The 14,815-nt window shown below is 49.4% G+C and overlaps 1 protein-coding gene across 1 annotated transcript in view; it reads left to right on the top strand.

The window, feature by feature from the left end:
- Positions 1–207: 207 nt before the first annotated feature.
- GCH1 (GTP cyclohydrolase 1) overlaps positions 208–14,815 on the top strand; it is a 38,712-nt gene continuing 24,104 nt past the window's right edge. Inside the window, exon 1 of the mRNA XM_040333755.1 lies at positions 208–1,080. Coding sequence (XP_040189689.1) covers positions 741–1,080 — 340 coding nt within the window. The 5' untranslated portion in view covers positions 208–740. The remainder of the gene's footprint in view (positions 1,081–14,815) is intronic.

The following is a 14,815-nucleotide window of genomic DNA, read 5'->3' on the forward strand; positions in this document are numbered from 1 at the left end:
CTCCCGGTATGAGGGGATCTCTCCCGGTATGGGGGGGTCTCTCCCGGTACGGAGCTTTCTTCTCGCACTTCGCTCCGCCCCGCCCCCGGACTCCTCCCCCTCCCTCCTCTCCGCTCTGATCCTCTTACAGACAGCGGGTGACGCACGGGACCCTCCAGCCAATGGGCGGCGTGTGACAGGTGGGCGGGCCGCTAAGCTACATAAAGTCGGTGATCCCGGCGGCGGAGAGGAGAGAAGAGAGCCGCTGGAGTGTCAGAGTCTCCGCTTCCCCTATCGCTGCCACTGCACCGGGCTCATCATCCAGGGAGGAGAACCTCAGAGGCTTGCACTCTATTCCAGGGACCTTCATCTCATTGGCAGGGAATTCCTTCCTGAGACCCAGGAGCTGGCAGTGCCCACCATGTCTGCCCAGGGTAAGCTTCTTGCCTAGACTCAGTGGGTGGTGAATGGGGACTGAGGTAGGTGGGCCAGGCTGGTGATTCTTCTCCACCAATCAGATAAGGGGTGACTCTTAGACTTTGCAGGTGAAGAGGGCACTTCCTCAGCCAATCCCATGCTGGCTTATTGGAAGTCCAATTTCTTGGCTGTAATGAACTTTGGAAACTTTTTGGAGTGACGTCATCACACTGCTGTAGGGAAAGTTTTTGGAGTGACGTCATCAGGCACACTGCTGTAGGAAAGTTTTTGGTTTTAGTTGGAGGGGCGCAGAGCAGCTTGGTGACCAAAAAACAAAAAAAAAAATGGATGGTGCCAAGACCAGGGCATTGCCCGAGAAGAAGGCAGCCAACTGTAATGGTTTTACCCCCCCAGAGGAGAAGAAGGGCTCCCCCACCGCCCTGAGCCGCGTAGACCACCGGGGGAGGTCGGGGGTCAGCACACCACCCTTGGAGAGTTGGAGGGAGGAAAGGACGAGAAGTGAAGAAGACAATGAACTCAACCTTCCTTCAATTGCAGCAGCCTACAGCACCATCCTGAGGGCGCTGGGAGAGGACCCTGGGAGGCAGGGGCTGCTGAAGACCCCTTGGAGGGCGGCTACGGCCATGCAGTTCTTCACCAAGGGCTACCAGGAGACCATATCAGGTGAGAGACCCCATATATTTTAGAGTTGTGTAGAGACACTAAACCAGGGGTCTTCAAACTACGACCCAACAGTTGTTCAGGAACTACAATTCCCATCATGCCTACTCATGTCTGTCAATGCCTCATGGGATGTAGAGTTCCGCAACAGCTGGAGGGCCGTAGTTTGAGGATCCCTGCACTAAAGCATTCATTGAACTAAAAGCCCCAGCAATGGTGAAACCTTCCAGAGTCTCAGGTGGTCCCGATATGCTCATGGGCAAAGGTTCAATGTGTGGCTCTCCGTCTCTTGTGTAGCTGCAGGTCCCAGCAGGCCAGAGTAGCTCCGGACATGCTTTGTTGGGTGCGTAGTCCACAACAGCTGGAGGGCCACAAGTTCCTTAACCAGGAAATAGTCGGAACTTTCCTTTTTACATTGTCTAAATTGTAGTGATGCCCCCGTTAAATGTTTGAGACTCTTTAGGACAGAAATTTTCCGATTTGAAAGTCATTCAGATGACAAATGGGCATCCAAAAGGTTGGTTCCACCATTGGTAGATGTTCACACCGTAGGTCTCCTAGTTCTATGGCAGTTGGACCTCCACAAGTTCCTTAACCAGGGAAGAGTCTAAACTTTTCATTTTACGTGGTCGAAAATGTGGTGCCACCAATGATGAATGTTTGAGACCCTTTGGCACAGCAGGTTTCCTAAATGAATGTCAGCTGGACAACAACCGGATATCCCAAAGTTCCGTGACAAGGGAATGGTTGTCCTACTGGAACTCTTCATTTCATGACATCTAAAGTTTTGGTTCCACCATTGGTCCATGTTCGAGAACCGGCGACACTGTAGGTCTCCAAGCTCTATGACAGCTGGACCTCCACTAGTTCCTTAACCAGGGAATAGTTGGAAATTTTTACGTTGTCTAAATTATGTTGTTACCCCCGTTAAATGTTCGAGACTCTTTAGGACAGAAAGTTTCCTAACTGGAAGTCAGTTAGATGACAAATTGGCATCCAAAAGGTTGGTTCCACCATTGTTAAATGTTCGAGAACCGTTGACACAGTAGGTCTCCAAGCTCTATGAAGCCCCATACACACTATCAGTTTTCCTGATGGTTTTCTCTTCAGGTTTACCAAAACCATGTGGTACAAGGACCTGCCTGATTGCATTCAAATTGAAACGCTTAAGGTTTGACCTCATATTAGATGGTTTTGGTAAACCTGAAGAGAAAACCATCAGGAAAACTGATAGTGTGTATGGGGCTTGACAGTTGGACATCCACAAGTTCCTTAAGCGGGGAATAGTTGGAACTTTTTATTTCACATTGTCTAAATTGTGGTACCACCAATGTTGAATTTGGGGTCTTCAACATTGGTGGCACCACAATAGCAGGTTTCCTAAATGAATGTCAGCTGGACAACAACCGGATATCCAAAAGTTCCGTAACAAGGGAATAGTTGTCCTACTGGAACTTTTCATTTCATGACATCTAAAGTTTTGGTTCCGCCATTGGTCAATGTTCGGGAACCGGTGACACAGTAGGTCTCCAAGCTCTATGACAGTTGGACATCCACAAGTTCCTTAACCGGGGAATAGTTGGAAATTTTTACATTGTCTAAATTATGTTGTTACCCCCGTTAAATGTTCGAGACTCTTTAGGACAGAAAGTTTCCGAACTGGAAGTCAGTTAGACGACAAATTGGCATCCAAAAGGTTGGTTCCACCATTGGTCAATGTTCGGGAACCGTTGACACAGTAGGTCTCCAAGCTCTATGACAGTTGGACCTCCACTAGTTTCTGAACAAGGAAATAGTTGGGACTTTTCATTTCACATTGTATAAATTGTGGTGACCCTAAAGGGTCTGAAACATTCAACATTGGTGGCACCACAATAGCAGGTTTCCTAAATGAATGTCAGCTGGACAACAACCGGATATCCCAATATTCCGTAACAAGGGAATAGTTGTCCTACTGGAACTTTTCATTTCATGACATCTAAGGCCCCATTCACACCTAGGCGTTTTTACGCCTGAAGCGCACTGCTCACAAACGCCAGAGGGGAGAATTAACATTATTCCCTATGGTGACTGTTCACACCTGAACGCCCAAACGCCTGTCGCGCGAAGCTCAAACAAGTCCCGGACCTTTTTTTGTCGTGCGGTTTGGGCGTATTTGAGCGTTTTTTTTTTTCCCATAGAAAGTAATGGGAAACGCGCGAATTGAGCGTATCGCGCGTCAACGGGCGTTTGCTACGGGCGTTTCGTCGCTTTAATAAATAGAACTTGTCGCCCATGCAGAAGATTAAAAAAATCTACCAACATAGCAACAAGTGATGAAAAGATGATCATTTTTCCTATTGGCTAAAATAAAAAACGCCGAAGTACAAAAACGTCGCACGACGCTGTATGCAAACGCGCGACAAAACGCCAGAAAAAAACGCCCAAAAAAACTACCGAACGACCGACGCTCAGGTGTGAATGCAGCCTAAAGCTTTTGGTTTCACCATTGGTAAATGTTCGAGAACCGGTGACACTGTAGGTCTCCAAGCTCTGACAGTTGGACATCCACTAGTTCTTTAACCAGGGAATAGTTGGAATTTTTCATTTTACGTTGTCTAATTGATGTCGCTATCTCTGCTAAATGTTTGAGACTCTTTATGACGGCAAGTTTCCTAACTGAAAGTCCGTTAGACGACAAATAGGCATCCAAAAGCTTGGTTCCACTGTTGGTTCCACCATTGTTAAATGTTCGAGAACCGTTGACACCGTAGGTCTCCAAGCTCTATGACAGTTGGACCTCCACAAGTTCCTTACCACGGGAATGGTTGGAACTTTTCATTTCATGTTGTATAAATTGTGGCGTGACTATAGTTAAACGTTTGAAACCCTTTGGCACAGCAGGTTTCCTAACTGAACGTCAGTTTGACAACAACTGAGCCTCCAAAAGTTCCTTGAGAAGGACAGATTTGTCCTACTGGGACTTTTCATACTATGAGGTCCAAATCTTGGCTCCACAACTGTTCAACATTTCAGACTCTTTGGCACAGTAGGTCTCCTAACTCTACGTCAGTTGAATAACAAAACGTTCCTTATCACGGGAATGGTTGTCTTGCTGGAACTTCTCATGCTACATTGTCTAAATTGTGGCACCGTCATTGTTTATCATTTGAAACCCTGTGGTGCAGGAGGTTTCCTAACTGAGAGTGTCAGTTGGACCAAAATAAATGTCCTGCTGGAACTTTCCATACCACATGGTCTATAACTTGGTTCCGCCATTGTTAAATGTTCACAAACTGTTGACACAGTAGGTCTCCAAGCTCTATGACAGTTGGACCTCCACAAGTTCCTTAGCAAGGGAATAGTTGGAACTTTTCATTTCATGTTTTCGAAATGGTGGTGCCACCGATCAGGGCTGGACTGGGACAGAAATTTGGCCCTGGACTTCATCCTGACTGCCCCACTTTGACAGATCTCTCCCATGGCGGCCGGACAACTCCCGCACCCCCCGGCCACCCAAGCCCCCTCTCCCCCTTCACTAGCCGTTCTACTTTATTAGAGTAGAACGGCTGGTACTGGTACTCTTATAGGCAGTACCAGTGGGAAAGCTAGACATTATTTCACCCGGGGCAAAGAATCAGTTCGGTGCTCCCCTTTATGGGACAAGATTGGGCAGAAGTGAGAAACTCCCAGGCCATAGCTGTTGAGTCAGCTGTCTGTCCTCTCCCCCATGCTCCTCTGTCGTCCCCCATGCTCCTCTGTCATCCCCCCTGCTCCTCTGGTCCTCCCCCTTGCTTCTTTGTTCCCCCCAGGTGAGCGCTGCGGGGAGGGAGAGACCGAGGAGCTGAGGGACGGCGGCATTCCGCTGTCACTGAAGCCGGCCCACTGAGCCATCGGCCCACCGGGAAACTCCCTGTAGTCCCAATGGCCAGTCCATCCCTGCCACCGATGTTTGAGACCCTTTGAAAGCACAGAAGGTTTCCTAACTGAAAGTCGGTTGGAAAAACAAATGGTCATCCAAAAGGTCCTCATTTGCATATTTGTCGCGTGTAAAAAAAACGAAACGCCACCTAGCGGCCGGCCTGGAATTGCAGCCTAAGATCCGACGGTGTAAGTCACTTACACCTGTCGGATCTAAGGCATATCTATGCGTAACTGATTCTATGAATCAGTCGCATAGATACGACGGCCGGCCTTAGAGATACGACGGCGTATCTGAATCCAGCCCAGTGACTTTAAACTAACAAACATGAACTGTCGCTAGAAACAGGAAATGTGAACTGTTGCTAAATGCAACGACTCTCTAAGTATGTGCAACACGAGCCTCCTTAACCATCTCCGCAGACCGGGAGCAGCGGAGGGCACAGTGAGACAGCGGAGGGCACAGTGAGACGGCGTGATTACACTGCTAAACATACCCCGCTTGCTTTATTGATTTTAATTGTAGGAGTCCAATTTTATGTTACATATTAAAATTTTACCGAAATTACTACACTATAGTAGTCTCCTCTCCTCCTTTTCGGTTGGAGCGACCCCCCACCGCCCCCCTCCCTACATTTCAGCTACCAGTCTCAGGACACCGGATCGTGGAGATCGGAGCGCCATACGTTTGGATAAATGCCTGGATGTGCCCAATACACAGATCCGTGAGGTGAGAGTTTTGTGAGACAGGTGGAGGATCACTAATATGGTTCAAATTTCCAGTCCGCCCGGTGGGCGGACTGGAAATTTGGACTGCCAGGAGGATTTACCCCCCCCTCTCATCCATGGGAATAACTTTATATTTGATTATCTTCAACCTTTTTTTGCATTATTGAAGCATTTTTTCATCACGGACATTGATGGTTAAGGAGGCTCGTGTTGCACATTCTCAGAGAGTCGTTGCATTTAGCAACAGTTCACGTTTCCTGTTTCTAGCGACAGTTCATGTTTGTTCGTTTAAAGTCACTGTTTGGCACAGGAGCACTTTATATTTATATTTATATATATATATTTATATCTATTTATATTTATATCTATTTATATTTATATCTATTTATATTTATATTTATATTTATCTACATATATTGTATTTTACACGTTTGTATTATATTGCCTGTGAAATTTATTAGCACTCTATCACACGGTGCTAGCACTATTTGTACGCATGTATTGACTTTAGCGCTAATCATTTATTTTATCTACATCATCATATCAAGCCGTTCAGAGTTCACATTATGAATTATATGGGACTCTGATTTACAATATAATTATCTCATGTAGATTTATTGATTCTTCTATTTATCACTTTATCCGTTTTTGGCATCTTTTACTCTACAAGATTTCCTCACTCCTATGGCAGCCGAAGAAACGCACATTGCCCAAGCGTGTCACAGAGGCAGCGATGATCAACCATTGGCCGTACTGTGACTTTTCACCGCCAACCAGACGAGTTCTCATTTAATTACTGATCACCAATGTAAGGGACATTCTTCTCACTGATCACCAATGTAAGGGACATTCTTCTCACTGATCACCAATGTAAGGGACATTCTTCTCACTGATCACCAATGTAAGGAACATTCTTCCCACTGATCACCAATGTAAGGGACATTCTTCTCACTGATCACCAATGTAAGGAGCATTCTTCTCACTGATCACCAATGTAAGGGACATTCTTCCCACTGATCACCAATGTAAGGGACATTCTTCTCACTGATCACCAATGTAAGGGACATTCTTCTCACTGATCACCAATGTAAGGGACATTCTTCTCACTGATCACCAATGTAAGGAACATTCTTCCCACTGATCACCAATGTAAGGAACATTCTTCCCACTGATCACCAATGTAAGGAACATTCTTCCCACTCATCACCAATGTAAGGGACATTCTTCTCACTGATCACCAATGTAAGGAACATTCTTCCCACTGATCACCAATGTAAGGGACATTCTTCCCACTGATCACCAATGTAAGGGACATTCTTCTCACTGATCACCAATGTAAGGGACATTCTTCCCACTGATCACCAATGTAAGGGACATTCTTCTCACTGATCACCAATGTAAGGACCATTCTTCTCACTGATCACCAATGTAAGGGACATTCTTCTCACTGATCACCAATGTAAGGGACATTCTTCTCACTGATCACCAATGTAAGGGACATTCTTCTCACTGATCACCAATGTAAAGGACATTCTTCTCACTGATCACCAATGTAAGGGACATTCTTCCCACTGATCACCAATGTAAAGGACATTCTTCTCACTGATCACCAATGTAAGGAACATTCTTCCCACTGATCACCAATGTAAGGGACATTCTTCTCACTGATCACCAATGTAAGGGACATTCTTCTCACTGATCACCAATGTAAGGGACATTCTTCCCACTGATCACCAATGTAAGGGACATTCTTCCCACTGATCACCAATGTAAGGGACATTCTTCCCACTGATCACCAATGTAAGGGACATTCTTCTCACTGATCACCAATGTAAGGGACATTCTTCCCACTGATCACCAATGTAAGGAACATTCTTCCCACTGATCACCAATGTAAGGGGCATTCTTCTCACTGATCACCAATGTAAGGGACATTCTTCCCACTGATCACCAATGTAAGGAATATTCTTCTCACTGATCACCAATGTAAGGGACATTCTTCTCACTGATCACCAATGTAAGGGACATTCTTCTCACTGATCACCAATGTAAGGGACATTCTTCCCACTGATCACCAATGTAAGGGACATTCTTCCCACTGATCCCCAATGTAAGGGACATTCTTCCCACTGATCCCCAATGTAAGGGACATTCTTCCCACTGATCCCCAATGTAAGGGACATTCTTCCCACTGATCCCCAATGTAAGGGACATTCTTCCCACTGATCACCAATGTAAGGGACATTCTTCCCACTGATCACCAATGTAAGGGACATTCTTCCCACTGATCACCAATGTAAGGGACATTCTTCTCACTGATCACCAATGTAAGGAACATTCTTCCCACTGATCACCAATGTAAGGGGCATTCTTCTCACTGATCACCAATGTAAGGGACATTCTTCTCACTGATCACCAATGTAAGGGACATTCTTCTCACTGATCACCAATGTAAGGGACATTCTTCTCACTGATCACCAATGTAAGGGACATTCTTCTCACTGATCACCAATGTAAGGGACATTCTTCTCACTGATCACCAATGTAAGGAACATTCTTCCCACTGATCACCAATGTAAGGGGCATTCTTCTCACTGATCACCAATGTAAGGGACATTCTTCTCACTGATCACCAATGTAAGGGACATTCTTCTCACTGATCACCAATGTAAGGGACATTCTTCTCACTGATCACCAATGTAAGGGACATTCTTCCCACTGATCACCAATGTAAGGGACATTCTTCCCACTGATCACCAATGTAAGGGACATTCTTCCCACTGATCACCAATGTAAGGGACATTCTTCTCACTGATCACCAATGTAAGGGACATTCTTCCCACTGATCACCAATGTAAGGACAATTCTTCTCACTGATCACCAATGTAAGGGACATTCTTCTCACTGATCACCAATGTAAGGGACATTCTTCCCACTGATCACCAATGTAAGGGACATTCTTCCCACTGATCACCAATGTAAGGGACATTCTTCTCACTGATCACCAATGTAAGGGACATTCTTCCCACTGATCACCAATGTAAGGACAATTCTTCCCACTGATCACCAATGTAAGGGACATTCTTCCCACTGATCACCAATGTAAGGGACATTCTTCCCACTGATCACCAATGTAAGGGACATTCTTCCCACTGATCACCAATGTAAGGAACATTCTTCTCACTGATCACCAATGTAAGGAACATTCTTCTCACTGATCACCAATGTAAGGAACATTCTTCTCACTGATCACCAATGTAAGGAACATTCTTCTCACTGATCACCAATGTAAGGAACATTCTTCTCACTGATCACCAATGTAAGGGACATTCTTCCCACTGATCACCAATGTAAGGGACATTCTTCTCACTGATCACCAATGTAAGGAACATTCTTCTCACTGATCACCAATGTAAGGAACATTCTTCTCACTGATCACCAATGTAAGGGACATTCTTCCCACTGATCACCAATGTAAGGGACATTCTTCTCACTGATCACCAATGTAAGGGACATTCTTCTCACTGATCACCAATGTAAGGGACATTCTTCTCACTGATCACCAATGTAAGGGACATTCTTCTCACTGATCACCAATGTAAGGGACATTCTTCTCACTGATCACCAATGTAAGGGACATTCTTCTCACTGATCACCAATGTAAGGGACATTCTTCTCACTGATCACCAATGTAAGGAACATTCTTCTCACTGATCACCAATGTAAGGGGCATTCTTCCCACTGATCACCAATGTAAGGGACATTCTTCCCACTGATCACCAATGTAAGGGACATTCTTCTCACTGATCACCAATGTAAGGGACATTCTTCCCACTGATCACCAATGTAAGGGACATTCTTCTCACTGATCACCAATGTAAGGGACATTCTTCTCACTGATCACCAATGTAAGGGACATTCTTCCCACTGATCACCAATGTAAGGGACATTCTTCTCACTGATCACCAATGTAAGGGACATTCTTCTCACTGATCACCAATGTAAGGGACATTCTTCTCACTGATCACCAATGTAAGGGACATTCTTCTCACTGATCACCAATGTAAGGGACATTCTTCTCACTGATCACCAATGTAAGGGACATTCTTCTCACTGATCACCAATGTAAGGGACATTCTTCTCACTGATCACCAATGTAAGGGACATTCTTCCCACTGATCACCAATGTAAGGGACATTCTTCCCACTGATCACCAATGTAAGGGACATTCTTCCCACTGATCACCAATGTAAGGGACATTCTTCCCACTGATCACCAATGTAAGGAACATTCTTCCCACTGATCACCAAGAGGGGGACTGGAGGAGGACGACGACACAGACGGGGACAGGAGGAGGACGACACAGACGGGGACAGGAGGAGGACGACACAGTGGGGGACCGGAGGAGGAGGACACAGTGGGGGACCGGAGGAGGAGGACACAGTGGGGGACCGGAGGACACAGTGGGGGACCGGAGGAGGAGGACACAGTGGGGGACCGGAGGAGGCCGAGGGGGACCGGAGGAGGACGACGACACAGAGGGGGGACCGGAGGAGGACGACACAGAGGGGGGACCGGAGGAGGACGACACAGAGGGGGGACCGGAGGAAGACAGAGGAGGACCAGGACACAGAGGGGGACCGGAGGAGGAGCAGGATACAGAGGTGGTTAACATTAAAAAAAAAATGATATTCAGATGACTTTTTTTTATTTGTATAGCGCCATAAATTGGCACATTGCTTTCCGTCGCTATTGTACTTTCACATCAGTCCCTTCCCCCGGGGAACGCACACAAACAATGTTCAGTTTGTTTTTATATCCTGAGCCGTCACCAAATATTGTCACAGATACTCCTTTTCTATTGGTTGAAAGAGGGGTGTGAGTAACCTATCACAGCATGCTAGTGCGACTAACAGATGTGATGTCACATGGGGCCACAGTCCGCCCCCCCGGGGGTATTGCTCAATTTGGTTAGAAAGAAACAGAGGAGATCCGCTGATATGGTGTGGCGCGGCAGATGACGCACACGGGGGCAATGACTGCAAATCAATAGAAGTTCGAGGAAATTTATAAACTGCATCACACAGAAGAGAAACCATTCAGAGCATCCGGGAAGTACTCACAGAGCTTCACTTTCCCCACATCTTGTTATGTTACAAATTCATTATTTTCCTCTAAAAACAATTCCCATAATGACAAAGTGACAAAAAATCCCCATGGACACAAGTATCGCAGGCCCCTCCCATGGACACAAGCATCGCAGGCCCCTCCCACGGACACAAGCATCGCAGGCCCCTCCCACGGACACAAGCATCGCAGGCCCCTCCCACGGACACAAGCATCGCAGGCCCCTCCCAAGGACACAAGCATCGCAGGCCCCTCCCACGGACACAAGCATCGCAGGCCCCTCCCACGGACACAAGCATCGCAGGCCCCTCCCACGGACACAAGCATCGCAGGCCCCTCCCACGGACACAAGCATCGCAGGCCCCTCCCACGGACACAAGCATCGCAGGCCCCTCCCACGGACACAAGCATCGCAGGCCCCTCCCACGGACACAAGCATCGCAGGCCCCTCCCACGGACACAAGCATCGCAGGCCCCTCCCACGGACACAAGCATCGCAGGCCCCTCCCATGTACAGTCTGGCCACAGACCCGGGGGGGGGGGGGATGCTCCAGTCCAAACCATCAGCCTGCCAGTTCTTCAGCCGGATTGCCATCTCACAACAGTCATTGGTTGCTAGGACCACCGGCCTCCTAGCAACCAATGATGTCATGTGTGCCCCACCCCCTGCAGCAGCAAGCCTCTCCTCCCAGCCCATGCCCAGTGCACCCTGATGTAAGGGGGCGCTCTGATGGGGATACCCCTGATGTAAGGGGGGCACTCTGATGGCGACAGCCCTAATGTAAGGGGGCACTTTGATGGCGACACCCCCGATGCAAGGGGGGCACTCTGATGGGGACACCCCCGATGCAAGGGGGGCACCCTGATGGCGACACCCCCGATGCAAGGGGGGCACTTTGATGGCGACACCCCCGATGCAAGGGGGGCACTCTGATGGCGACACCCCCGATGCAAGGGGGGCACTATGATGGCGACACCCCCGACGCAAGGGGGGCACTCTGATGGCGACACCACTAATGAAATGGGGGCACTCTGATGGCGACACCCCCGATGCAAGGGGGGCACTCTGATGGCGACACCACTAATGAAAGGGGGGCACTCTGATGGCGACACCCCCGATGCAAGGGGGGCACTCTGATGGCGACACCCCCGATGCAAGGGGGGCACTCTGATGGCGACACCTCCGATGCAAGGGGGGCACTCTGATGGCGACACCCCCGATGCAAGGGGGGCACTCTGATGGCGACACCCCCGATGCAAGGGGGGCACTCTGATGGCACAAACTTGAGATTTTTTTCCCTTATTGTATTTGTCTCAGACATATCCCCCCCCCCCTCCCCGCCCCTCCCCTCTCCTGTGTCTGAACGGATCTCTTCACCCCCCCCCCCCCCCCCCGGGCACACGAGGAGGCAGGAGATGCGACAGATCAGAGTAAACAGCGCAGACTCTTCATTGTCTCCATTCCCAGATCTCGTGTAACATTGTTGTGTCTGGTGAAGCTCCTTCATCAAACAGGTTCCAGGGCTTAAAGGGCCAGTCCACCCAGAAATGAGATTCTATTGCTTGGCAGACGCTGGAGGAGAGTTCCGCCGTCGTGCAAAAAAACAGACAATATTATTCCGATTGGTAAAAATATAAAAGATTGACAGGTTCTCTTTACTGAGACATTGGAGGTCTGTTGGGCTCCCAATGTCTTCCCTTCAGTGCAGCCAACCAACCACAGATCGTGCTTGATTAGCCGCATCATTGGTTACACTAGTTTAGGAAGGACAGCCGTGACCCCGGAAGTGACTTAATACACGTCTGATCTTTGGGGTCCGGAAGGGACGGGGGAGCCACCGGACATCACTCTGCTCTCTCCTCCTGTACTGTAATACGAGGAGTGAGCAGAGACAAGGTCCAAGATGCCAATGCCGCCCCCCCCTTAATGATGTGCGAGCTTAGGGGATCCCCCGCCCTCTCACTTGTCAAAAGCACTGTGCAGCTCAGTTTTAACACTGGGCACATACTTGTGTGTTGCTGGCTCTCTCCCCTGCTCCCCGCTCCCTTTCTCCTGCTCCCTCTCTCCTCCCACTCCTGCCTCTCACTCCCCACTGCCGCCTCTCTCCCCCCCCACTGCCGCCTCTCTCCCCCCCCCCACTGCCGCCTCTCTCCCCCCCCACTGCCGCTTCTCTCCCCCCCCCACTGCCGCCTCTCTCCCCCGCTCCCTTTCTCCTGCTCCCTGCTCTCACCCCACTCTCGGTTCTCTCCCGCCTCTCCCCCCTCCCACTCCCGCCTCTCTCCTCCCACTCCTGCCTGTCACTCCCCACTCCCGCCTCTCTCCTCCCCTTCCACTCCTGCCTCTCTCCTCCTCTCTCCCCCCCCCCCCCACTGCCGCCTCTCTCCTCCCACTCCCGCCTCTCTCCTCCCGCCTCTCTCCTCCCCTCCCACTCCTGCCTGTCACTCCCCACTCCCGCCTCACTTCTCTCCTCCCCTCCACTCCTGCCTCTCTCCTCCCCTTCCACTCCTGCCTCTCTCCTCCTCTCTCCCCCCCCCCACTGCCGCCTCTCTCCTCCCACTCCCGCCTCTCTCCTCCCACCTCTCTCCTCCCCTCCCACTCCCGCCTCTCTCCTCCCCTCCCACTCCTGCCTGTCACTCCCACTCCCGCCTCTCTCCTCCCACCTCTCTCCCACTTCTCTCCTCCCCTCCACTCCCGCCTCTCTCCTCCCCTTCCACTCCTGCCTCTCTCCTCCTCCTCCCCCCCCACTGCCGCCTCTCTCCTCCCACTCCCGCCTCTCTCCTCCCACCTCTCTCCTCCCCTTCCACTCCTGCCTCCCACTCCCGCCTCTCTCCTCCCCCTCCCATTCCCGCCTCTCTCCTCCCCCTCCCACTCCTGCCTGTCACTCCCCACTCCTGCCTCTCTCCCCCCCACTGCCGCCTCTCTCCTCCACTCTCCTCCCACTCCCGCCTCTCCCTCCCCTCCCACTCCTGCCTCTCTCCTCCTCTCTCCCCTCCCACTCCCGCCTCTCTCCTCCCCTCCCACTCCTGCCTGTCACTCCCCACTCCTGCCTCTCTCCCCCCACTGCCGCCTCTCTCCTCCTCTCTCCTCCCTTCCCACTCCTGCCTTTCACTCCCCACTCCTGCCTCTCTCCTCCTCCTCTCTCCCCTCCCACTCCCGCCTCTCTCCTCCCCTCCCACTCCCGCCTCTCTCCTCCCCTCCCACTCCTGCCTGTCACTCCCCACTCCTGCCTCTCTCCCCCCACTGCCGCCTCTCTCCTCCTCTCTCCTCCCCTCCCACTCCTGCCTTTCACTCCCCACTCCCGCCTCTCTCCTCCTCTCTCCCCCACTCCCGCCTCCTCTGGGCCCTTTAATTAATAATATTATATATATATATATATATATATATATATATATATATATATATATATATATATATATATATATATATATATATATATATAAATAAAAAATTAAAAAAGGAGGGGTTGCCATCCGGGGCCCTAGGGCCCTCCCGGCCCCCCCCCCCCAAAAAAAAATCCCTCCTCTGCTCCCATCTCCTGGGCCCCTCTCTTCAGGGCCGCCATCAGGCGGTACAGGCAGTACACCTGTAAGGGACCCGAAGGGTCAAATTTTGTTTATATATATATATATATATATATATATAAAAAGTTGCCATCTGGGGCCCTGGGCCCTTTAATAAAAGCAAAAAAATAAAATAAAAAAATTATGTATAAAAAAAAAAAATAACATTAAAAAATAATTAAAAAAAGAGGGGGGCTGCCATCCGGGGCCCTGGTGACCCCCTTAGAAAAAAAAAGGACCCTCCGGGCCCCTTACAGGTGTACTGCACTGCCTGTACCTCTTTTATTCTTGGCGGCGTGTAAGGTTAATGACAGGTCCACTTTAAGGCGATTTTAGAATTGCGTTTTTTTTCCTTTTTGCAGAAGGGAGACTTCCAGATTTTATTGCTGTTCCGTATTTCCTGTGTACAGAAGAGCGTTAC

The sequence above is a fragment of the Rana temporaria genome, chromosome 13 (genome assembly GCF_905171775.1).
Source record: "Rana temporaria chromosome 13, aRanTem1.1, whole genome shotgun sequence".
Lineage (NCBI taxonomy): Eukaryota > Metazoa > Chordata > Amphibia > Anura > Ranidae > Rana > Rana temporaria.